The sequence below is a fragment of the Rhipicephalus microplus genome, chromosome X (assembly GCF_043290135.1).
Source record: "Rhipicephalus microplus isolate Deutch F79 chromosome X, USDA_Rmic, whole genome shotgun sequence".
NCBI classification, from domain to species: Eukaryota; Metazoa; Arthropoda; class Arachnida; order Ixodida; family Ixodidae; genus Rhipicephalus; species Rhipicephalus microplus.
The window spans coordinates 196621847-196649048 of record NC_134710.1 but is presented as its reverse complement, the minus strand read 5'-3'; the positions used below and the strand labels follow the sequence as shown (position 1 = coordinate 196649048).

Here is a 27202-nt window from a genome sequence, read left to right as displayed (position 1 = left end):
CAACTGATCCAAACCTGCGAGACAGGATAAGGGCGATTATACGGGAAGAATTAGAATCAATGGGATTCACACTACCTTCAGTGTGTCCCATTCAGTCTTCTTCAACGTCATTGCGGGATGTCATCAGGGAAGAGCTCACGTCCATGACCCACATGGCCAACCTGCAGCCCATTGTCTCTCGTACTCTACCATCGTTCCCGCACACCGCCGCCGCACCGCCAGGCACCGTCAGCTCGACGTCCCCGCCACGAACGTACGCGTCGGTTGCTGCCGCACCTCCCACAAGCTTTCCCACGAGCTTTTCAGCACCACCGCCTGAGCCGTCACCTGTCCCTCTGACTGCTCTCTCTCCCGGTGCAGTTAGCGCAAGCTACTACCCTCCTCATCGATCGACTCGGCCTACGTGCTATTATTGCGGCTATCGTGGTCACATTGCACGCTTTTGCCGCAAGCGCCAGCAAGACGAGCGCCGAGGGTATGACATACGCGAACGGGACTATACCGCAGGAGCCTTGTACCAGGGCCGCCGTTATTCGTCACCGCCGCGTCGGTCTCCATCTCCGCCAGCATCCGGTGAACTGCGCAGTAGTCACCGATCAACCCGACGCCATTCACCGTCGCCTTACCGTCGCTCTTATTCTCCTCTTCAGCCTGCTTCCCTTACTTCTGATCGGCGTCCGGAAAACTAAGCGATGCAGTTTTTGGAGGACAAACTGCATTCCAACTCAGGACTCCAATTCCTCCAGCGCGCCCCTACAATATGATTGCGGTCACAGTTGAGGGAGTGGACGTTGATGCTTTGGTGGACACTGGGGCTGCGTTTTCTGTTATTCGTGCTGATTTGTGTGCCCGTCTTCGAAAAGTCACGACGCCTTATGATGGACCGACACTGGTTACAGCCCAGGGAACAATGATTCGCCCTTCCACTCTCTGTACTGCCTGTGTACTAATCGACGAAATTCTTCATCATAAAGAATTTGCTGTGCTATCCCCGTGCTCCCATGAACTCATTTTAGGCTGGGACATTCTTTCCTCTGCTTCTGCGGCTATTTGCTGAGCACAACGTGTCGTCCATCTTACTGACACGGACCACTTGCTCAACGGCGAAACCTACAGGCCACTTCGACTCATCGCTGCAGTAGACATCGAGTTACCACCAAACGAACATCAATTAGTTACAGTTTTGTCCAACGACGTCGACTCTGGTGACATTTTGGTCACTCCGTCACCGCGTTGCCTTAATAAAGGCATAGCTCTCGCATCAGGTGTGACTCGCTTCAACAATGGATCAACTGTCCTCGCTGCTACCAACACCACACAAGATAAAATTTTACTAACACGGGGCGCTACTGTTGCCTGCGTTGCCGATCTGCACACTGTGTGCGTTGTGCCTCTTACCCCTGTCTCCTCTAAAGGCCATCCTGCAGATCATGCTGCTTCCTCGGCCTTTACAGCAGCCATCAACAAAGACTTGAATTACTCACAGAAGCAGCAGCTGCTTGATTTGTTGGAAAAGCATGCATACTCCTTTGAAGTTCATTCATCCACCCTGGGCCAGACAACCGCTACAGCACATCGTATTCAGACTGACGGAACATCCATTGTGCACCGCCGTCCGTACCGCGTATCTCTAGCCGAACGAAAAATCATTGAAGAAAACGTAGACGATATACTCAAACGGGAGATAATCCGACCTTCAACCAGTCCTTGGTCGTCGCCCATCGTTCTGGTACGTAAAAAAGACGGTTCCGTACGATTTTGTGTCGATTACCGAGCACTCAATAAGATCACTAGGAAGGACGTATACCCCATGCCACGCATCGACGACGCCCTAGATTCCTTACAGGGTGTTGAATACTTTTCGAGCCTTGACTTGCGTTCCGGCTATTGGCAAATCCCCATGCACGAAGATAATAAAGAAAAAACTGCGTTTGCAACCCCGGACGGCCTATACGAATTCAATGTTATGCCATTCGGTCTATGCAATGCGCCCGCAACTTTTGAGCGCATGATTGACACCGTGCTGCGTGGCCTGAAATGGAAGACTTGCCTATGTTACCTCGATGACATTGTTGTCTTTTCATCGACGTTTTCTCAACATCTGCAACGCTTGGACGAGGTCCTGACTTGTCTTGCGAGCGCTGGGCTTCAAATTAACACTAAAAAGTGCCATTTCGCCAGTAGATCTATCGAGGTACTCGGTCAGGTTGTGAGCAAGGACGGAATTCGTCCAGACCCTGATAAAACTGCTGCAGTGCTTCGCTTCCCTCGCCCTGACAAACCGAAAGATTTGCGACGTTTCCTTGGTCTCGCCTCTTACTTTCGGCGATTCATACAAAACTTTGCCTCCATAGCCGCACCACTTCATAAGCTACTTGCTTCCGGTATGCTCTTTCAGTGGTCTCAGGAATGTGAATCGGCTTTTGACAGGTTGAAGAGTGCCCTCACGACCGACTTTGTACTTGCTCATTTTCACGATGATGCACCGACCTTCCTGCACACAGACGCTAGCGGCCGTGGTTTAGGAGCCGTGCTCCTGCAACGCGACAACTCTTCGCGAGAGCGAGTCGTTGCATACGCCAGCCGCGTCCTCTCCGCAGCCGAGAGGAACTACACGATCACCGAGCAGGAGTGCCTCGCCATCGTTTGGTCAGTACAGAAATTTCGTTCATACCTACATGGCCGCCATTTCACCATTGTGACCGACCACCACGCTTTATGTTGGCTTTCGACCCTCAAGAACTTGTCGGGACGCCCCGGACGCTGGATTCTACGCCTCCAAGAATATAATTTTGAGATCGTGTACAAGTGTGGCAGGAAGCATAGTGACGCCGATGCTCGTTCTCGCTGCCCACTACCAGCGACTCCACTCGGGGTTTCCGCCATGAATTTGCACACCACGCCCTCGGAGTCCACGTCTACGGCGGTTTCCTCTCTCGCCTCTATGGACCAGCTGCCTTCGGACGACCCCCACGATTTTCCTTCTCGACAGTTGGCTGACCCATACTGTCGACGTATTATAGGCTACCTCACTGGCAGTTCCCGTCCACCTAATGCAAGGCTCCGTCACCAACTCTCGCAATTTAAGCTGGACAACTTGGTGCTGTACCGCAAAATTTACCATCCTGACGGTCAGCGCTGGGTTCCCGTTCTACCCCGATCGCTTCGGTCCGATGTCCTCAGGGCGCTTCATGACTATCCGACTGCTGGTCACCTTGGTTACCATAAAACCTACGATTGCTTCGAAGTCGGTTTTATTGGCCAGGCATTACCACTATTGTAGCTCGGTATGTCGGGTCCTGCACTACCTGCCAACGTAGAAAACTACCAACATCTGCTCCAGCCGGTACACTACAGCCTCTTTCGTGCCCAGCCACACCATGCGAAGTTGTAGGCATCGATCTTCATGGCCCCCTCCCAGTCAGTGCTGCTGGAAACCGGTGGATAGTAGCAGCCGTTGACCATTTGACGCGCTACGCCGAGACGGCATCCGTTACTACTGGTTCAGCTTCTGAGATTGCCGATTTCATCCTCCGAGCCATTATACTGCGTCATGGTGCTCCACGTGTATTGCTCAGTGACCGTGGAAGGGCCTTCCTTTCACAACTAGTGAAAGAACTTCTTCACGCCTCCGGCACAACTCACAAGACTGCCTCCAGTTATCATCCCCAGACTAACGGCCTCACTGAGCGATTCCACCGCACTCTTGCTGACATGATCGCCGCCTATATTCAACCAGACCACAAAAACTGGGACGTTGATCTACCATTTGTCACTTTCGCCTACAATACGGCCATTCAGCGGACAACCGGCTACTCGCCATTTTACCTAGTTTGTGCACGCTCCCCTACTTCTTTCCTGGACGTCCCTTTCTTTACCTGCCAAGCGAATTCATCTCCATCCTCTTCAGAGGAATACGTTTCACGACTCGCACAGTGCCACCAACGAGCTCGTATAAACACTGAAGCCCGCCAGCAAGACAGAAAGCTAGTGTATGATGAATCGCATCGTGCTGTATCTTTCCAACTTGGAGACAAAGTGCTCCTTTTGACGCCTGTTCGCACACCTGGTTTGTGTGACAAATTTCAGCCTCGGTTTATCGGGCCGTACACAGTTCTTGAAGAGACTTCACCAGTGAATTATCGCGTGACGCCACTTGTAGCCCCAGCAGATCGCCGTTATCGAACTACAGAGGTCGTCCATGTCTCCCGTATGAAGCCCTTCATGCGACGTTCTTTGTCCCCTTGACTTGCTGCGGCCAGGCTGGCCGCTTTCACGTGGGGGGAATTGGTGTGGGCATTTAGTATACGCATCCTCTTCACCGGTACATTATCATCATTATCATGTGTGGCTCATGCACCCTCATCGTTGTCGCGTAGCATCATCATCTTGGCTCATTCATCGTAGCTGTCGGCTGCCGGTTCCTCGGGACTAATAAAAGGTAATCCAAACCAAGACTTCATAATATATATATATATATATATATATATATATATATATATATATATATATATATATATTCTGCCTTATTTTGTTCTTGCCCTTTCGGTAGTTAGTGAGAGCCGGCTTCTGTTCCATCGCTGTCATCCAATAAATACTCTCCGACCCTCTGCTTTTTGCTTAATGCTCTTTGTTGCGAAGTCGCCCGCACTGCCAGCCGTATATTTATTGGTGAGCATTCTAGTTCTTTTTCTCCACTTTGTGTCCACGCTCTCCCTTTAGAAATACTTGAACACCTTCCCTGCCCATCTACTATCCTTTATTTTCCTAAGCCTTCATTCACGTCTCATTTTCCTCTGAGCTTCCCTTATTTCAAAACCTGTCCATCTCATATCCCTCTGTACAGCCTCATTTGTCGTCTTCCCGTAAGCACCCAACGCGAGTCGTCCCACAGTCATTTGATTTACATCCATTCTTGATTGCACCTCGGACTTCATGCACACCACTGAATTCCCAAATGTAAGTCCTGGAACCATCACGTCTTTCCACAGACTTCGAAGAACTTCGTACCTATTATATCTCCGTAATGCTCCGTACTTAATTATTGCAGCACTCTTCCTTCCCTTTGCTGCCGATGTTTTTTCCTGTACCTTCGTATATCTATCTTCCTCAATTACCCATACTCCGAGGCACTTGTACTCACTTACCCTCGGTATTTTTTGGCCTTGTATTGAGACCACCTGGTCTTTGTGATCATTGAATACCATCAATTTACATTGTGTTGCACTGAACCCTAGTCCTAGAGCCTCGCCTTCCCTTCCACACATATCTACCAGCCGCTGTATATCGTCTTGACTGACCGCAAATAGGATAATATCGTCTGCATATAAAATCGGCAGATCCCACGCACAGTGGGAATCGATGATATGCGAAGCACGAATGAGTAAGGTGTAATTGTCACATTAAAATCACCAGGACATTACGAGGCGGACGTAAATTAAGCCGTACATCACTTCCATGTCATAATTATCGTGTTTCCGCCGGGCATTTGTGTTCGTCATCCATTCACGTCACAAAATACCAAACGGTATATGTGGAGCTAGCAAAACGGCTGCGAGCACGCTATGAGCATGGTTTGTAGTCATGTTGTACATAACGCACAAGTCATGATTATCATGTTTGGGTGTGTTATTTACCTTTGTCGTCTATTCCTGTCACGTGATACCAAATTTGGAATCACGTGGTATATGTGAAGCTAGCGAAATGGCCGCAAGCGCATCATGAGGGGGGCATGTAGTCATGTTCTTACATAACACGCATATCATGATTACCATGTTCGAACACATTACACACTTTCCCCATCCATTCAAGTCCCGTAATACCAAATTTGGTATATGTGAAGCTAGTGAAACGCCCGCGGGCATGGCGTGTAGTCATGACTTACTTGACATACATGTCATGATTTGCACGTTAGGGTCTGTCGCTTACGTTCGCCATGCAATCGTGCCATACAATACCAGTTTTGCAATAAGTCACATGAACGAAACCACTGCAAGAGCAGCAATATCATGAAATGTAAGCCATGACAATAATGACATACATGTGATGATTTTCGTGTTATGACTAGCCAGTAACGTTCGCCATGCAGTCATGTTATGACATACTAATTTTGGTATAGATACTAGTATCGAAACGGCCAGGAGTGCTAAAAATTGTAGGCGGCTAGATAGATAGATAGATAGATAGATAGATAGATAGATAGATAGATAGATAGATAGATAGATAGATAGATAGATAGATAGATAGATAGATAGATAGATAGATAGATAGATAGATAGATAGATAGATAGATAGATAGATAGATAGATAGATAGATAGATAGATAGATAGATAGATAGATAGATAGATAGATAGATAGATAGATAGATAGATAGATAGATAGATAGATAGATAGATAGATGCGGTCAAAAACGCCGAAGTTCGCTGAGAAATGCTTCACATTTAAATTAGACCTGGAAGCTTCTGCTCAACCATCTCGCCAGCCTGTTTATGTGACAGATCAAACCCAATGTTGCTACCTTCCAGCGCTCTTTTCATCCAAATGGCATGAATAACAGTGGGGACAAAAGACGTCCCTCTCTCAGCCCTTTGCTAATTTCAACGCAGTCATTGCTACTTATTCGTTCCCATTTTATGCAAACTGTATTTTCTCGATATATTTCTCTCAAAAGCTGTATACAGTCATCACCTATGCTCACTTCCATCAATATGTCCCACAAAATTTCCTGATTAACGTTGTCATACGCCCCAGTGATCTCCAGATAAGCTACGTAAATGGCCTATTTTCTATTTTAGATATTTCTATACGCTGAGTAAGAACAATCTGTTTATCGTCTGACTACCTCCTGATTGAGAATCCATTCTGAAGTTCTCCCAAAACTTTATTTTGCTCTGCCCACGTTTCTATCCTTAATTTTACTGCCTGCATACCAATTTGTATAGCACAGATGTAATGATTAGCGGCTTATACGACCGAAGTTTAACATTTTCTACCTCGTCTTTATACATTAAGTTAATTCTACTTTTCCGCCAAGTGTATGATGTTTACTTTTTCTGTAAGTACTTTTCTACAGATTTCAGCAGTGCTTCTTTAGTGCTATGTCCTAGTTCGTTAATGCGGCGGACGGGGACCTGTGGTGTAGTATAGTGACGTAGTGGTGTTTGTGAAGTGTGGTGGCACCGTGGTGTTATGTACGACGTGCTCGGAGGCAACGGCAGCGGTACTTCTCTTTTGAGCGGCGGAAAGACGATATGAAACTGTGGCCTGCCAAAAGGAAGAGGAAGTTGGCGCGAAAGGTTGCACTGCCAATGCACGAGATGGAAGAAGAGGAAGACCAGTCGGGGGCAGAACGAGATCGAGTATTTTGTCTTTTGGGGCCATTTCATTGGGACACAGTGACAGGAACATATGCGGGGCTTTCTGCGAATTCATATATAACACAAGAAGATTACCTTGCTGAGTCAGCGATCTGCTCTCGAATTTTACTAGCCACACTACCACTTATTATTTAGCTGATACTCTGCAATGATTCAACTTTCAGGAGAATTTCATATAACGATTCCACCTCAGATATTCAACAAATTCTATTATTTCTCTCCCCTCCTTTTTTTCTTTTTTTTTGACATTGCGCCAAATTAATTTCACAGTCAAAACACAAAAATCATATTCCCTTAATCTAGAAAATCTAGAGGTATTGACTTGCATTAACCACCGGCTTCTTGGCCAATCCCCCTTAGTGGGTGAGAGCCACAAAAAAAAAGGAACAAGCAAGCAAGCGAAACGAGATCGAGCTGGCTGGAGTGCAGATCCTGGGTGTCGCGCGACTGCGGTGTCAGGTTCCGGACCTGACCGCGTGAAGTCAGGCAAGACCAGGACGCTCCAGCTGCCCACGGTGTACTCGGAGGTACGCGGCCTTCCAGAGTTCCGGCCGTGACTGCCCAAGGTCACGTCCCAGGTGTTCGTTCCCGCCGTGACTGTTCAAGGTGACGTCCCAGGTGTCCGGCCTTCGACTCCAATCCCGAACCTCCCGTGGAGGGTGGAACCTTCCGCGTGGTGATCATCATCTCGAAACGAGCCAGCATCGGCAAGCGGCCGCAGTTCTTGCTAAGGCAAGGGCTACCTCGTCTTCCGTCAAGCGTCGCCGTGCTGGCCAGCGTGTGACTCCAGCTGCTGAGACATCGCCAGCGTCCGCCGCCTCAACTCACCAAGCCACCGCCACCATCAACGCCACCGGTGACTGTTGATTTTTATAAACATTATAGCTGGACTACTTTTAGGACAAGTTTCAGTTTGTCTGCTTAAACTCGGTGTCTGTACATTGCAACTTCTTTTTTTGTTAATTAGGCTTGAAGTTTCTACTTTTCTTTTCACACCTTAAACGGCTTTATCATACTCAGCTCTGAGGCTTTCTCTCCGAGCAACAACTTATTAAACCGTAAACCTGCATCACAGACCCCATCAAATCCCGGAGTAGTGCGCTTAGAAATTGTTGCTTCGGTCTTCTTCCAGCTGAAATTCTCAAGTACTACATCTTCCTCAGTTACACTCTTTTTCATATTTTTATTCCCTGTAGTTCGCTAGACGAGCCTTTTAAACAAGTCTGCTGTTACCTTTCGGATATAACATAGTGCTTCGTACTCTTCCAAATTATATTCTCCTTCATATACCATATGTTGTTGCATTGTGACAGACTTCCTACTTATTCGCGGCGAGATCTGGTTGTAGGAGGCACCACCGTCCTGCGAAACTGGGTATAGGCGGTCGACGGCGCGTATACAAATACACGCAGCGGCGCTTCGTTACGTGCGGTCTGAGCCAATTGTCGGTGGATAAAATGCGTTCACTACACTTTCTGTTAATATCTACGATCTTCTCCACTGAATCAGGGCACGACGTTTGTGCAATGTTAACATTACCCGCGAGTAAAGCGCATTCTGCGTTTCATGGGGATTCTCGTCCTGGGTGACTGATTCCATATTTTCGCACTAAATCATGCCTTTGCTGGGTTGATTGTACGTGGTTAGCTTGTGTTCCGCCTGCTACGCAATGCTGTAGCGTGACTGAACTACTTATTTACATCTTTGTCAAACTACACAAACGACAGAAAGAAAGATTGTAGAAAGCCCGCATATTTGTGAGATTTGTTCAGTACCGCCGTTGGCACCTTATATACAAGATTTTTTTTCTCATTCTGTTCATCATGAAACGTGAGGCAGTCGATGAGTCTAGTCAGAAAAGCTTAGTGGCTGACGGCGCTTTGTGCTACACTGCGTTGACCACGTGTACGCACATGTTCTTGCACCAGTTAGAATATAAAGAAATTCATATAAGAGTTCAGTGGAAAGTTTTTATTGATGGATTACGTGCATGACTGTGCGGCAACAAAGGCCTGGTTAATGGGACAAGCATGCTTTTTTTTCAGACAAAAAATAACAACTGCCTTCCGTCGGTCACTAATAATAAACGCTGAAGACAATGTAAAACAAAATCAAGCAATCCACAATTCACAATTTCGGTCAGCTGCCGCCAGGCGGCGACTCTGCTCGATCTCGCGGCCAAAAGCGTTTTTAGATGGCTACAAAATATTCTAGGTGTGGCTTTCTTCTTTTCGCGAATCTCTGTTATCTAGCGTTCACATTTACCTTTAATTTTTGCTTCGACTAATTTCTGCACAATGGTGTTTTTTCTCTAAATATATCTCCCATATTTGGCTGACTTCATCCTGTGGCCGCTTCACTTTTTCAGCCTGTCTGTGCTCCCGTGATGCCTCACGTCGCTTCTCAATCGCTTCTTGAATTTCTCTGTTCCACAAACATTTTGGCTCTCTCTTTCCTTTCCAGCAAGTAGTTTTCTTCTTAGTTTCCATCTCCCTCGTCATTACAAGTAGCAGCGCACTATACTCCCAGTCTTTGCCTGGTAATTTTCTTACTTCGTCCCTGACTCTTGCGACTATATTTGTTATTTGTGTGTCACTTAAATACGAGCTTCCAAACTTTGATTCTATGTTCTGATTTTCAGTTTTATATCCCATTTATAATGTTACGCGTTTAGGATTACTACCCAAGATGTTAATGCCTTCCTCGTCCATTCTCATCTCTCTAAGTTTGTCATAGATTTCATCTGTCATAAGACAACAATCACTGCTCTATTGCCTGTGTCCAACTTTCCACGTGAGCCCCGCCGCGGTGGTCTAGTGGCTAAGGTACTCGGCTACTGACCCGCAGGCCGCGGGTTCGTATCCAGGCTGCGACGGCTGCATTTCCGATGGAGGCGGATATGTTGTAGGCCCGTGTGCTCCGATTTGGGTGCACGTTAAAGAACCCCAGGTGGTCGAAATTTCCGGATCCCTCCACTACGGCGTCTCTCATAATCATATGGTGGTTTTGGGACGTTAAACACCACATATCAATCAATCAATCAATCAATCAACTTTTCACGTGATCTGCCCCCCCCACACACACACACACTTAAGCCCCGCGTTCGCTATCTCATGACTATGTTGCTCGCGGAGATCTAGCAATAACCGGCCATTGGTGTCTGAATATCTGTCAAAGTCTTGTATGTGAGCATTCATGTCCCCTAGAACGATTATTTCTGCCCATAACCAAATTTTATAATATCGGTGCCTATGCAATTCACTATCTCCCAATTTTTTTTCCTTGCAGTTATTCCCCATCCACAAGTAAGCTACACCTAGCCACGTTTTCTTTCCCCCTACTGTGCCCGAAGCCCAGAGGTGCTCTGAACACGTTTGCTTCACTCTGTTCCATGTTTTACGGCACGTAAGCGCCACCTGGTGCTTTTTGTCTGACCCAACCTCGAACCGGATTAGCTTGGGCGGTGTGGCAGCGCTCATAAACTTAATCGCTATCAAGAAAACCAATCCGCATCGCCCTTATGGCGATTAAAAATGCCCGTGTAAGACCAGTATTAGTGGCACATAGCACGAAGGGGTCCCGGCACACCACCCGTCCTTCGGTCCCTGTCTAGACCTCGTCTCGTCATCTGCAGCTCAAGAAAAAATAATGAACCACCACCAACTAGCCCTATTCGTCGCTCTGCTAAACGCAAGCACTTTGATGTATTAATAATCTAAATTGAACGCCTCTGTACCAGTGATATTGAAACTTGGCGTGCTGGACGCGCAGTGCTACCTTTGAATGGAACTTTCCGTCACAAGCTACAAAAAAAGGCGCGCCACAGCACATGTACTTTGGCCAGGAAAAATGGCAAGTCGGCTGATATACTCAGGTGAACCTCTTATTTTTCTGCGTTTGGTGTTTGGTTCTTAGAGACCACAGCACAGCAAGTTGTCTGCGGAAGTGCACTATGGAGAATGTGTAGCCTTACCGTATATTTTTGACTTTAAGGGTGACTGAAATCTTCAAGGCCACTGGGAAAGAGACGTTAAGAACTGCATTGCGAAACAATGAAACGGAAATGTTAGTGGTAACACTGAGAAACGGGAGCATGTGCTTCGACAGAATTTTTTATTAGAAGGAGAGAGGGAGGGGGTGTCAACCCGCATGCATGTCATCGGGGCTGGAGGAGGGGAGAGAGCACTGTTGTAGCTTTTTGGCAGAGGAGGGGAGAGTGCTGTATCGGCTAAAGGACGAGAGTGTACCCCTCTTCTGACGTCCATGGATAGGACAGCGCTGTGGACAACGAAGGCCCAAGCAGTCTCTAGCCAGAGTTTAAAATTACGCCAACGCGCTCTATGACGACGCGACCCAATGCATGTTGGTCACTATTGCATGAAGTAAGCCAAACGATCTATGTAAGTAAGCCTGGCGATCCTCGCAACCTTGTTGCAAAATAAAATAAACTAAAACTCAATCAACATTATGATTGGACGCATATTTCAATCGAAACTTCGTTTCACAAGCCACATTCCTGGAAAACTTACGTGAAAAGTGAATTATATTTTAAGGACTATTTGTTAACAGATATATAGAGTTTGTTTTTGTTCAGTAACACAATTTGATGCTGTACTTCCTGTTTATATTCTTGATTTACTTGATATGCGTATTCACAAGTACACAAATACACGGAGCAAATAGTGAGAGGACAGGCTGGCAACTGCCTTTGAAGAAGCACAACACCTGCCTATACTTTCTCGGGAGGAGGGAAGAGTCACCTATCCATTTTCATACGAAACAGCATTCTAGGGTGAGGACAAAAATAATGAAGCAAGCTCCATAAAAACGTGTGTGCCACCATATAAAGTTTCTTATAATAATACACTGTATAATTTTACCACCTATGTGGCTGGCCAGACTTTCAACTGCTAAATTAATAGCAGACTCTTAATATTTAAAAGTAGGGCATGTAAGAATATTGTAATATTCAAATACAAATACAATACAGGTAAGACAAAAAACTGTTTTCGTATGAATAGCGAATACGTGCGAATTGTCAAAAGGTTGCAAAACGGGAAGTAACACTCATCAAAATAGACGAAACTGCACCCCATTCAACACACTGGAGGCACACTCTTTACAAATTATCACACGAACAGATGAACTGCTTGAAAGATCCACAAGGTGAGCACTGTGAACGTGCTGTGGCAACACATCATAAAATGGCTAAATACACTCTCTCTTAGAATCAAGGTGGTATTACGTAATGTTTAGAAGAGTAGAAGTTTGGACCAGCTTGTCATGCATACTTGGTAAACCGAAGCGCAAGAATACGGAACAGAAAAGAGCTCGTCACGTATGTCTCACGTTTCTGTGCCGTCGATTGCGGCTCACTTTGTACCAGCATGTAATGTGATGGTCACCCACAGCCTTCTCTTTTTCCGAGCATTTAAACATTGCTTATACATAACTCTCATGACGGCCATTGTATATATTTGCATTAAACGAAAGCACAACATATCCCGAATAAGTAAGCTGCGAAATAAAGCTTGCTGGGAAAAAAACACGCTCCTGTCGCATGCATGGGCGTATTGCAAAGAGGTAATACGTACGTCATGCGTATTGTTCAATATATACATCAAAGCATGGTCAATTGCCCGAGAACACAGCGTTATTGGGCAATGAACGGTAGTATGCAGTAACCGCGAAGTATGAATTCTCACGTCTTCATACGCCGCCGTTAGGGAAAAGTAGATGCGATGCCACAGTAACAGTTTGCTAAAAACACTCACCCCAAAGCATTTTCATTGCTAACGACGTACAGCTGCACAGGGGCACGTGCTACTTTGCCGACTGGTAGTGGGTACCCTACTCCGCACAAGCGTTCCTTCCCTCACGGCACGGTTCAGGTGTCCAACCGAGGAGCGAAGCACGGAAAGCGAATGATAAGGCTGTGCAAACGAGAGCCGATAACGCAGCCACGTCCTATTCTTACTGAAGCCATAGGCCACGACTCGTAAATCACGATAATGCGGTAGTGCTATCGTTCAGTTTCTCGAAATTGGCGTCCGTATAGCCGTGCACATGCCATAGCTGCCATTGTGAAATTTCGCTGGTTCGTACGCAGTTTTGTCGTCGCGCAAAAAAGAAAAAAAAACGGTGTATTAACGAGCTACTTACGACTTGGTTAATTGTGGGCAATGACGTAAAAAGCGTGGAATAAGCTTTTGCCGGTTTCCTGTTTACTAAAATTGTCGCAAGAAATCGGTCAAGCGCAACAACTCATCTCCGACGCCGACTCATCGGTTACGTGACAAAAACGGAGTGGTCGGGCGTGAACTGTTATATCTAACAAAAAGGATTATCTTTGCGAAAAGTTTGTCATTGCATGTTACACAACACATTTTTTGGCATAAGCCTTGCGTGGAGCTAAAGCGGCTGTGTTTACCTCAGAGCACGTTTGCCTTATCAGTGCATAATAAGCCTCGCACTCCTTCATATGTAGAAGCTTCATCTTATATCGGTCATTATTTAGAAAACACGGTAGATTTAGACGCGCCAGAAGAATTTTGTTGTACTCGCGTGAACTGAAGATGTGGCTGGGTTCATACACGCAGTCGCGAACTAAAGGATGACTTCGGCGATGCTTTTCCAAAATGCAAGTGGCTGTGAGGACGCACGTGACACAAATACCTTGGACACAGCTGTCGGCGCGCTTTAAGCGATTTCCGGCCTGCCAGACGCAACAGACAAATTGCACGGGTGAAATGTGCCGCGTCTGTTTCCAGACTGTACGCATTCTCTGCGACGATTCAGCTGGTGTATACGTGAAAAACCACGACCCGCGGTTAGCGAGCCTGAAGAGTATGTAAGAGTGTGGACTGCAGCAAGTAATAATTCTTTAATACGTTATTATAGCCGTATTTACATAAAGCAAAGTATCGCCATGGTCACCCTTCTCGTTTGCATGTATTACGTAAACACGACACATTTGTCAATCTGCGATTATTGATGGTAAATAGCGATTGGGAAATCTATAATAACAATATTTTTATTCCATTGATTGATTGATACGTTGGGTTTAACGTCCCAAAACCACCATATGTTCATGAGAGACGCCGTAGTGAAGGGGTCAGGAAATTTCGACCACCTGGGGTTTCTTAACGTGCACCCAAATATTAGAACACGGGCCTACAAATTTTTCGGCTCCATCGAAAATGCAGCCGCCGCAGCCGGGATTCAATCCCGTGACCTGCGGGTCAGCAGCTGAGTACCTTAGCCACTAGACCACGGCGATAGGGCTACTTTTATTCCCCCTATTTTCGCGTTTTGCTGAGCTGGGTGGGTCATTCTTGCATTGATAACAAATAAAAACGCGCCCATGTGACCTTCAGCAACTCGGCCAAAGCCGTGGCCACAGTGTAAGATACAAACACTTATAGGTGGGAACACTTCTCGGTTTTTTTATTGGGCGCGATCGACCAGATAAAGTAACAGAGACGCGAGTCCGGCGGACCACTGCCGGCAGCGCACCTATCGACAAGCCAGCGCAACTTAAAAATAGAAACAAAATCATGCACCGTTGCTATAGCAACCGGTGAGGCTAGTGGCATGATTGATTTGTGGGGTTTAACGTCCCAAAACCACCATATGATTATGAGAGACGCCGTAGTGGAGGGCTCCGGAAATTTTGACTACCTGGGGTTCTTTAACGTGCACCCAAATCGAGGCTAGTGGCAATGTCTGCGTTCCGAAAGCGTCGCGTTTTTCACTCGCAAAGAACAAGTCATTCGGCCGCTTCAGTCGCTAGCATGCCTTTGGAGCGTTTCATGAAATATTAAGGGGCGTTTCATCGGTCCCGTTTGCAAAATGAACTTGGGATGGGGTGAGCAGCCATGAATGAAATCTGCTGAAAGAAGACGTAAACACAGTGAGTGAATATGAGAAGAAAGTGCTTCGTTAATGGCGACCAGTCAGGTTACCCTGCGTGCCAAGAAAATGTACTATTATCCAATGTTCCGTCTGAACCCGAACACATCAAAACATGCACTCAAGCGGTTTCCAAGAAAAACCGTCCACTCAGCACAAAGGATGCACTGAAGTAAACACTTCACAAATGAGAGGATTCATCGTGAATGTGAATGAAATCATTTTTGCTGCACGACCATTTCTTTTATGTTTATGCAACACAATGATACGTGCAATAAATAGTGTTCTTTTGCTGTTACAGGTGTAGTGAGCTTTTTTTTTTTTACTATATCAACCTACACTCTTCAAATGAACAAGGTCTTCTTGAAAGAGCCATGACGAATTGTTACTCCCGAGCTGCTAAAAGCGGCTCTATGGTATCCATTATTTGCAAAGCAGCTGTCTATGATTAAGTGCGTAAACTAGAAAGCACGTCTCGCATCACATTAATTAGTTATCGAAGCATGTTCTGCCCCTTTGCTCCATCTAACTTGTTAGCCGGACATACCGCCGCACTTTCATCCAAGTAATTCTGGTGGGAACTTATTGATGGCAGAAATCGCCAAATAGCCTCATCTGAATCTTGGGGGGGGGGGGGGGGCGATCATCCCAGGGACTGTTTTAGGCAGCCTAGGGGTACCTGTTGTAGTTTTTTGCTCGTTCCAGACGTTTCCTGGCTCTCTCGGTTGTTGAGAAGGCACAATATTGGGCCTCGGAGGAGCCTCCTGTTCTTGGGGTCTGGTTGCACTGCTGGCACGCTTGTGCTTCTGCCGTGAGTGCCGCCGTTGCCGACACACAGATTTAGCTGCCTCTCATCGGGAAGAATGATCCTTCGCCATCTTCCTTAGAATTTGCGTTTCGTCTTTCAATTTCGGACACAACTTGGATGTCGCATTATGAGAACCAGAGCAATTTGGACACTTAGGTGCACCCACTTGGCATTCCTGCAGTCCGTGGCTTTCACCACACCATTGAGAAGTCATAGTGTTCCTACAGACTGCACTCACATGTCTTATCTGTTGGCATCTGTGGCACTGAAGATTTCTCGATACATATGGCCATACCGGATGCTTTACGTATCCCACTTTCACATGCGCTGGTAAAGAAGGTGAGTCGAAGAGCAACTTGACACAGCGTGACTGTCCGAAGCGGTGCAAGTTCAATATCTGTAGGGTCAACGTCACCAGTTAGCTGAGATTCTCTTCCGTGATTTGAGGGTCTACGTCAGATCTTACACCAGTTGAAGAATCTTTGCCGTACACCTCGAAGGAACGGACAGGAAAATTACCAGCTGCTTGAATGTTCTTCAATTTTTCCAGTACTGTTACAATCATCGACCGTAAGCATGATCTTACGGGGGTTGATTCAAACCTGGTGCACAGACTTGTAGACACATGATAGCGACCACCATGATAGCGATTTCCAAGGAAATGAAGAATCTCATTAAGAGGCGTCAAATCATGAAAGTATTTAGTACAAAAGACAAAATAGAACTGGCAGAGTTTTCGAAGTTGATTAATAGGCGTAAGGTATGCGATGTAAGAAGGTATAACATGGAGAGTATTGCACACGCTCAGAAAATTTGAGGAAGCGTCAAAGCAGTGAAGAGGAAACTCGGGATAGGCAAAAATAGGATGTATGCACTAAGGGACAAAGAAGGTAAAATAACGACCAATATGCGTAGGATAGTTAGAATAGCGGAGGAGTTTTACAGAGATCTGTACAGTAGCCGGGACAACCACGACCTTAATACTATAAGAGCTAGCAGTAACCCAGATGACACCCCCCCCCCCCCCCCCCCCCCAGTAATGATAGAAGAAGTATGAAAAGGTTTGGAGAGCATGCAAAGAGGCAAAGCTGCTGGTGAGAATCAGGTAACATCAGGTCTGCTGAAATATGGAGGACAGATAGTGTTAGAAAAACTAGCCCCCCTGTTTACGAGGTGTCTCCTGACGGTAAGAGTACCAGAGTCTTGGAAGAACGCTAACATCATCTTAATACATAAGAAAGGAGATGACAAGAACTTGAAGAACTACAGGCCGATCAGCTTGCTCTTTGTAGTATACAAGCTATTCACAAAGGTGATTGCTAACAGAGTAAAGAAAATATTAGAATTCCATCAACCAAAGGAAGAAGCAGGATTTCGAACAGGCTACTCAACAATCGACCACATTCATACTATCAATCAGGTAATAGAGAAATGCTCATAATATAACCAACCACTATGCATAGCTTTCATAGATTACGAGAAGGCGTTTGATTCAATAGAAATATCAGCCGTCATGCAGACACTGCGGAATCAGGGCGTCGATGAAGTATATAAACATACTGGAAAAAATATACAGGGGATCAACTGCTACCATAGTGCTTCATAAAGAAAGCAACAGAATACCAATAAAGAAGTGTGTAAGGCAGGGGGACACAATCTCCCCAATGCTATTTACAGCGTGCTTACAGGAGGTTTTCACAAGCCTAGAATGGGAACAGTTAGAAATAAGAGGTAATGGAGAGTATCTTAGTAACCTGGGCTTCGCCGATGACATTGCATAGCTGAGCGGCTTAGGGGATGAATTGCAACTCATGATTACGGAATTAGACAAGGAGAGCAGAAAGGTGGGTCTTAAAATTAATCTGCAGAAAACGAAAGTAATGTACAACAACCTCGGAAAAGAGCAGCGCTTCGAGATAGGTAATAGTGCACTTCAAATTCTAAAAGACTATGTCTATTTAGGGCAGGTAATAACCACGGAGCCGAACCACGAGATTGAAGTAACTAGAAGAATAAAAATGGGGTGGAGCACATTTGGCACGCACTCTCAAGTTATGACAGGTAGATCGCCACTATCCCTCAAGAGGAAGGTATATAACAGCTGTATCTTGCCGGTACTCAGCTACGGAGCAGAAACCTGGAGACTTACAAAGGGGGTTCAGCTTAAATTGAGGACGACGCAGTGAGCAATGAAAAGAAAAATGGTAGGTGTAACGTTAAGGGACAAGAAGAGAGCAGAGTGGATTAGGGAACAAACGAGGGTTAAGGATATCATAGTTGAAATCAAGAAGAGGAAATGGACATGGGCCGGGCATGTAGTGCGTAGACAGGATAACCGCTGGTCATTAAGGGTAACTAACTAGATTCCCAGAGAAGGCAAGCGGGTTAGGGGGAAACAGAAGGTTAGGTGGGCAGATGAGATTAAGAAGTTTGCGGGTATAAATTGGCAGCAGCAAGCACAGGACCGGGTTAACTGGCGGAACATGGGAGAGGCCTTTGTCCTGCAGTGGAAGTAGTCAGGCTGATGATGATAGCGACCACATACTGACCTACGTACAACTGCAATGGTTTCTTCAAGCGTCTCTTCCTCGTTTCGATCGACGAACTGGTGAGATTTTTAGACGTCGGTTGAAAACGCTTGTTCAGATCAATCTACACCGCTGGACCTCCAACGTACCATAATTTCAGCTCTTAATGACACGAAGAAATACATAAATGAATTGGCACCTATAACCTCCGTTGACGCGGAATATAGGAAACTGTTTGCTGTAAATCACCGCGCAAAGAGGAAGTACAAAATAACCAAATCTGAATTAGACCTTAGAACATACCGCCAAGCTCAACGACATGTACGTCGACATCTGAACAAATTGAACACTAAACGCTGGGGAGGGTGTTGTACTTCTTTGGATCCTCGAAAGCCACTATGCAAAATATGGCAAATAATTTGCAGCCTACGATTTCCCCGTCAAAACAAAGTACCCATTCCAAGCTTTGGCGGCCGGGCAACGTATACGAGCAAAGTAGACGTTGCGGAAGAGTACTGAAAAATTATTGTAGCTGGAGCTACTGCTATCTCATCAACAAATGACCAACAAGCCCTGCCAGCCTCGATTGACCGTATTGGTGTCATGTTCACGATACAAGAATGAGATGCCACCTTAGCCTCTACTCGCTCCTTTCTCGGGGGGTAGAAGCACGCACTCTTCTTCTATCCATCTTCAATGCATCGTAGAGCACAGGCACAGGGCCAGACAAACGAAAAACCAGTCGTATCGTCGCACTTCTGAAGCCTGGAAAAACACCTCATACCTGATCATCTTACAGACCAATTGCCCGGGCAAGTTGTGTAGGCAAGGTCATGAACAGAAGGGTGCTGGCGAGGCTCGAATGATTTCTCTAGAAAACCAACCTCTACCCAGACATGATGACAGGTTTTCGTAAAGGGAGGTATTCTATCAACAGCGTGATTGATCTGGTGTCAACTGTCCAACAGGAAAAGCAGCATCGACGCTTGGCAGGAGCACTGGCTTTAGATGTTAAAGGTGCCTATGATAATTTACTGGACGACGCCATTCTCGATGCACTTGAGGTGCTAGAGATTGGAGGCAGAGTGATTCTGTGGCTTACGGGCCAGACCATATATATGACGACAGCACATGGAGAGACGAGGCAACATGAAGTCTTTCGCAGTAATCCTCAGAGTGGCATTCTCAGCCCGACGCTCTTCAACATTTCTTTCATTGGACTCGCCGATGCAGTACCAGAGACCGCCAGGATGAGCCTGTACGCAGACGATATCTGCATATGGGCTCCTGGTGCTTCACGGCCACAGCTTAGTGCAAGACTAGAACGTGCCGCGTCGGTGACCTCTAAATATTTGCGTTCGCGTGGTCTGCAGTTGGCGACTGCGAAGTGTGCAGTCCTTGCATTTACACGAAAATCGATGCAACGTCACCTCATTATGATTGATGACACTTTGGTACCATATGTAACGCATCACCAATTCCTAGGAGTCATGATCGACCGAAATTTGTCCTGGTAGAAGTATGTGTCGATGCTTAGATCCAACCTAAGCAGCTTCGTACATATATATGCTTAGATATATAGCAGGCAAGAAATGGCGCCCATCATGTGTCGATGCTTAGATCCAACCTAAGCAGCTTCGTACATATGCTTAGATATATAGCAGGCACGAAATGGGGCACATCATAAAAGTCATTGCTCCAACTGTATGAGGCACTATTCGAAGGGTATACCGACGATGTAGCTTACCCATTATAACCAGTATTCGCCCGTCGTGCCTGCGTACGTTGCAAAGTCAAAGTGTTCAAGCTCAGGCATTGAGGACGTGTCTTCGACTGCCACGCTGTGCTTCAACGATGGGAGTTATTCCGGAAGCACGCATAACTCCAATAGACTGCTATCTTTTCATGTGAACCTTTAAGGGTATATCTCCGACTGTTGACCAGTCACGGTCGTCATCCTTTGTCGACGATCTATACCCACTGACCGGACAGCACATTTGCAGAAGCAATCTCGCGCCATGAGAGCGTTATTCCCTCAGGCTTTGCGACAACAAATGTTGCAGAGGCACCAGTATGGACGTTATGAAGACCTGAGGTGCGCCTATTCATTCCAGAAATGGGCAAAAAATAGCGTATGCCATCATGTGGCCTGAAACAACTCACGTTATCGTTTAAATCTACAAAATATGCCTCTTCCACACATGTATTTACTGACGGCTCTTTATTACCCACTGCTTCAACAGCAGCGTTCGTCATACCAAGTATAAAGAGCAGTGAATGCTTCCGTCTAGACCATCGAAGAACATCAACAGCGGCAAAGGTTGTGGCAATTCGCGAGGTAATTCTTTATATATTGACGCAGCCTCCTCGCAGCAGGACGATAATTAGTGATGCTAAAGCACAATTTCAGGTTATAAATTCGGTGCTTAAATGAGGGCCATATCATCATCTTGCTCAAGAAGTGCCTGATTGATTGATATGTGGGGTTTAACGTCCCAAAACCGCCATATGATTATGAGAGACGCCGTAGTGGAGGGCTCCGGAAGTTTCGACCACCTGGGGTTCTTTGACGTGCACCCAAATCTGAGCACACGGGCCTACATCATTTCCGCCTCCATGGGAAATGCAGCCGCCGCAGCCGGGATTCGAACCCGCGACCTGCGGGTCAGCAGCCGAGTACCTTAGCCACTAGACCACCACGGCGGGGCAAGAAGTGCCTGAATCACAGAATGTAGCCCTCAAAACGGGCCATCGTATAAGGTATCAGTGGATTCCAGGACACTGTGGCTTACAAGGAAATGAGCAAGCCGATGCGGAGGCAAAGATGGCTCCCAATAACGCCGCAATATTGACTCTTCAGTTTTCATGACCGTATACTAACACTGTTGTGTATACGCTCCTTCGATGGTCCTTACCAAGTCACGATCACCGCCGTCTTCACGAACTCGACCCAGATATACATGTTAGATTACCGCCAACCATGAAAATGTGCTGCGCAAGCTTATTGCACCGAATGCGATTAGGTGTGGCGTTTACTCGTCGTTACATATACGTTATCGGTCGTGCAGACATCCCCATTTGTGAGGCATGCGGCACCCGTGAGACAACTGAACATATCTTGTGCGTCTGCACACAATATATCACGCAAAGAAACTCGATGGTCACCGTCTTGATGGAATGTACCAAGCAGCAAGTTTCTGAAAAAGTTCTTTTGGGACCACCAGCTCGTCATCAGCACGATATTCTGAAAGCGCTGACCAAGGTTTTAAAGGATGCAGAACTCGACAAGAGACTATAAATTTATCCAAGGTCTCTCTTCATCATCACCTGCCTCATCATCAACAACATCTTCTCTCTCTCTACTTTCTTTCACGCCCTCCCCGTTCATAACGCTGGGTAGAAAACTAGAAAATGTATTCAGGCCGACCTCTCATCTTTTCTGTATCAATAAACATTTCTCTCTCTCTCTCTCTCTCTCTCTCTCTCTCTCTTGTATTCTACATTAAGAGACTAATAATAATAATAATAATAATAATAATAATAATAATACTCGGGGTTTCACGTCCCAAAACAACGATATGATTACGATGAACGCCGTAGTGGAGGGCTCCGGAAATTTCGACCATATGATGTCCTTTAACGTGCACTGACATCAGGTGGTACACAGGCCTCAAGCATTTTGATTTAATCAAAATGCGACGGGGACCGAACCTGCAATCAGCAGCCGAGCACGTTAACTCTTGTATGATCCGAGGCGATCAGTGACGAAAATGGCGCATCGTACCCAATAAACGCCATCTTACACCCCCTGAAGCTGCCTATTGTCTCGACAGTGCTTGCTGCTGTTTACCAACATGAAGTAGGTCTCTTTCTTTTTGCTTTTTTAGAATATTTCTGTACTTGCTCCCCGAGCACACTGAGGGGCTAGAGCCTTTCTGCCCTGAATATTTAACAACTGCAGACGTGATGCTCTGAAGCAATGGCGCAGTGCAAAGCAGAATTTTCTTTCACACCATTTACTGCACAATAAATTTGATTTTTCATCTCTGGTGGTTAAAAAAAAAGATTTTAAAAAGCCAGCCATACTACTTGTCTTGGAAAGTGTTCCAAACATATTCTACACGAATCACACTTGGTTTTCATTTTTTAATTCACTTCAAATTTGAAGATTCTATATTTACACACCCTCAATTTTAACCATAGTATAGGCTTCAAACTGGAACGCATTAGTTATGTGTCACTTTCAAAATCAGAATATGGGGCATTTGAAGTCGTTACGTATTCGAATATTCCCGAGCGTTTTGGCTACTCGGAATATTTGGCAAAATCCTAATATGCATTATTCAAATCGAGTATGCTTAAAATATGGTTAGTTTTTGGCTATTCGCACATTCCTTGCTAAAATAGATGGTAAACTTGTGCCGGTACATGAAAACGCAATGGTGTATGATCTCCTGGTTATTTCCAGAAATTCCTCTTCAAAAACAATACAAGTATGCTGGAACAACCTCTTCGTTATTCTTCACCAGACTTACTATAGTTCTGTTATGTTCATTAGATTTTTTTTTACCTCTGAGTTCTTCTAATACGAACTGCAATTCACATTTATATCTTCACAACTTAAAACTTGCAGACTGATATTGACATAACCGTAAAGCCATGGAGATATTCTTAATAATTGAGGCGTTTATTTTTTTAGTTAACATGTTATTTTTGCAAGCAGATAGCAGAAATAATAAAATCTCGAATGTTCAGAAATTACCCATTTAGCTAAAAAATGTATAGATAGGAGGCCGCGATATCAAAAAATTTGGTTATTCAATGCTCATGTGCACTTATGTATATCATTCGCAAATGTTATATGCGGCACTCGCGATAAAACTTTACAAACTTGATCCAAGTCTCATTACATTTCGCTTTGTAACTATACCCCGAAAGCCTCCCTAACGCACTGCGCGCAAATATCTTAGACAACCACCCGCCGTGTTAGCTCGAGGGAGTGGGTGCGACTCCCGGCCCCGGCAGCCACATTTTGATGTGGACAAAATGCAACGAACATCCGCGTACTTAAATGTAGGTGCACGTTAAAGGACCATGAAAGATGGGCTGAGACTGTTTCCTTTCGTATACAGGTGCAGAGAAGCCATACTTACCCAAGCTTACGGAGGCGTCGTACTTTTCTGACTTGAGATGCTACTAACGGTCCCGCAAAATTCCTGCAAGGGTCCAAACTACTTGAGTAGACTACGCAGTAGTCAAAAGTTTTGTTTTGCGCAAGAAAAACAAAGGCGTGTCCATTTCTGAAGGCGCACACGAGTAGAGGCTGCCACACCATAGCCACGGCCGCCACTTTTGGCACCGCTCGTTGCTACTTCCCTTTTACAGCACCGAGAAGGCGAGCGAAGGGAAATTGCAGGGGCATGCACAACAATGAGACATTTGACAACCGGTTCTGAAGGCCGCTAAGCGAGCCATCTTCGTGTACAGCCTCTGAAAGCTGTTGTTTCTCCTGCTGAGGAGTTTACATTGCGGGTGTGATATAGGGCGTAATTTGTGAATTTAACCAGCCCCTCACATATTTCGCATTCGTTGAAGTGTTTATACGACGTGTCTACTCAGTCGATTCGGCAGGTTGATCGGTGAGCTATAGTGCATCACGCTAGAGTGAAGGGAGCCTCACCTTAATCGTTCTAGCTAATTAGAAAGGCCTTTATTGTGACATTATAGCAACGCATCACGCGAACTTTCATCGTCGCCCTCGTGAACGCACGCACCCTCGCATCTTGCCCATGCGCGCATCCTGTGTCTACGTGGTATTCGCGGCATTGATGTAATGTCAGGCAATCTACTGCAGCTGAGTGAATATTTTGCTGATCGATATGGCTGGAGGCTTCGCGCATTCTATCTTATCGCTCTCAGAGCGTTCGTATCGCGTAACCCAAGTTTCCGACGGTCTCGTTGAAACGACGGGCAGCATGAATCATCCGCTCCCCTCGACACATTTAAGTATGCGCCAGCGTGGCAACAATGAGTGTGCTGGGCATTGACAGAAACATTCGTGTTCGCCTGTGCGAATGTTGCAACGTGCTTGTTTCTTGAATAGTGTTTGAATGCTTACTGCAACTTATGTCGCCCACAAAACAACGAGCATCATCACTAATGGAACGTTTACTATCGCCATAGATGCTTCACTTTTTAAATGAAACTGCAAGTTTTATTTTAGAGATTTCGTATGTTGCAAACACTCATTAAAAACATTTATTGCTGAAAACAGAACGTATTTCTGCAGCATTTCGATATTTTCACTAAGTTATTAAGTCACTCTATAAGGTACCTTCACCGGAGCTGTATTTTATTCATTGTACTTAATTGCGAATGCTGCAGCCTTAATGTGCTTGTACAGAAGTGGGAAATAGACGAGTATTAGAATAGTTTTAACGCACAAAAAACAAGGTGAGGCATGGCCTCGAAAACGTTTAAAGAACAAGATCCCAAACAGGTCTCATAGATGTTCGATTCAACAGAAGAAACTGAAAAGATATGACAGCGGCGAGTTTAAAACGGTAATAACATTTGCTATTGAATAAAGTTGGGCAATGGTAAGGAATGAGTGGATTCGGGGAGTGAGTTACAACTGTTCGCAGAGCATAGGTAAACAACCATTTTAAATGTTTATGTAGACCTAGAAAGAAGTGATATTATAAAGTCATAATGGCGAAGAGTACATAGATCATGTGCGAGACAAAACATTTGCTATCTGCTATAGGACAGATATTTTATGAATCACTGAACATCATAACTTGAAGAAGTCGACATTCGGGAGAAAAAAAATCGGTCATAAGCGTAGAGATTAGAGAACTGAGATCAGAAAAATTTTGTGATCCCACCAGCGAAAGACAGGATGAATAACGTTTCTTATGCATCGCATCGCTTTGATTTCGAGGTCATTGTGAGGATTTACCACTGCTAAAGCATATTCTTTAATACTGGCCGGACTAGCCACGTATATATATATATATATATATATATATATATATATATATATATATATATATATATATATATATATATATATATATATATATATATATATATATATATATAGTGAGATATAACAGACAATATTGACAAGGAAAGTAGGGGAAGTTATTAGATTAAATTGTAATGTAAAGGTGTGTGAAGAAAAAAAAAGTGGGTGAAAATATAACTTACCTTGGACAGGAACCGAACCTGCGGCCTTCGAATAACGTGTTTGATGCTCTACCACTCAGCTACCGCGGCGGTTATTTCCCCAGCCTCTTTATTGGAGATATATGTGAATTTAAACGTGGGATTGTCAGTCAGCGCCACCTGTAGCCATGGCGGCGAGTGTGGCACACTCTTTATGAGCCTGTTTGGTGTCACGTAGCACGTGAACTTATTACGAGTGGGCAGATGACCAATAGTCCTTCGTATACAACCTAAAGGCACCAAGTCTGCCAGTACGAGACCCTCGTTAATGAATAAGGGAAAGAAGTGTATATTGAAGGGCTCGTTTTTTCGTGGTTTTGACACAATATAATGAAACTTAACAGACAATAATGCCAAGGAAAGTATACGAGGGACTACTGGTCAGCAGCCCACTCATAAGTTCACGCGCTCCATTGGGGTTTTGGTTTCTATCCCGTCCGCGGTGGTCGCATCCCGATAGAGGTCAAGTGCCAGAGGCCCGTGTGCCGTGCGATGCCAGTGCACGTTAAAGAACGCCAGAAGGTTGAAATTTCCGAAGCTTTCCACAACGGCGTCCCTCATAGTCATATCGGGCTTTTGGGACGTTATACGACGGATATTGTTATTATCATGCAGGTGACCAGTATGTACAGTGCAAACCTGCCTCAATTTCCTTCGTTACTCTAAAATTATTTGAATTTACATTTCTGCGCTGAGCAAGTGTGGTTAACTTTGTCCAAAAGTCGAACAGTAAATAGCGGGCAAGTAGAAAGCTCACAAACGTGGCTGTCAAGTGAGACGTGTCAACAAATATGTCCCGTGTTCGACATCAGTATCGAGAACTCTCCAACTTTCCTTTGACCGTGTGTATGTTGGATGGGCGAGGCACTGCACTATAGCACTCCTGCGTGAGCATCACAATTCTCTGCAAGGCCAAGCTATAGCTCTCACTTGTCGCACCACTGTCGGGAGTGCGGGTCGGGTATATATATATATATATATATATATATATATATATATATATATATATATATATATATATATATATATATATATATATATATATATATATATATATATATATATATATATATATATATATATATATATATATATATATATATATACTCCTTCGTTTGGCTGGCAGCACCACCATTTTGTATACCAGGGGTCAGGCGCAGCGAGAAATTGTGGAGGCTGCCCATGTCCCTGTCAGAGCTGATCTAGCTGGTTTTGGTCAGAGGATTGCGTCGCTCAACCCTCAAGAGCTTTTTGTTTGATAAAGAGCTGAGGAATCCGAGTATCTCAAGAAGGGTATATAGTCGACAAGCACTGTGCACGTGTCCATATAAGTGCTTTCTCGTGTTGG

The 27202-nt window shown here is 45.3% G+C and overlaps 1 protein-coding gene across 6 annotated transcripts in view; it reads right to left on the bottom strand.

Annotated features, from left to right (window-relative positions):
- The window catches only part of LOC119177363 (alpha-(1,3)-fucosyltransferase C), a 43875-nt gene extending 19901 nt beyond the window's left edge, over nt 1-23974 (bottom strand). The window contains exons 1-2 of one of the 6 annotated variants that reach the window (XM_037428854.2): nt 13152-13941; nt 11351-11414 (exon numbers count right to left, since the gene is read on the bottom strand). Coding sequence is in view for 2 of the 6 variants with exons in the window: in XM_037428853.2 (XP_037284750.1) it covers nt 23778-23959 (182 nt within the window). In the remaining 4 variants the exon portion in view is untranslated. Of the gene's footprint in view, nt 1-11350; nt 11415-13151; nt 13943-23777 lie in introns of those variants that run through there. The other 5 variants (XM_037428853.2, XM_037428856.2, XM_075878447.1 and 2 more) reach the window with 5 other exon arrangements.
- Nucleotides 23975-27202: the final 3228 nt, after the last annotated feature.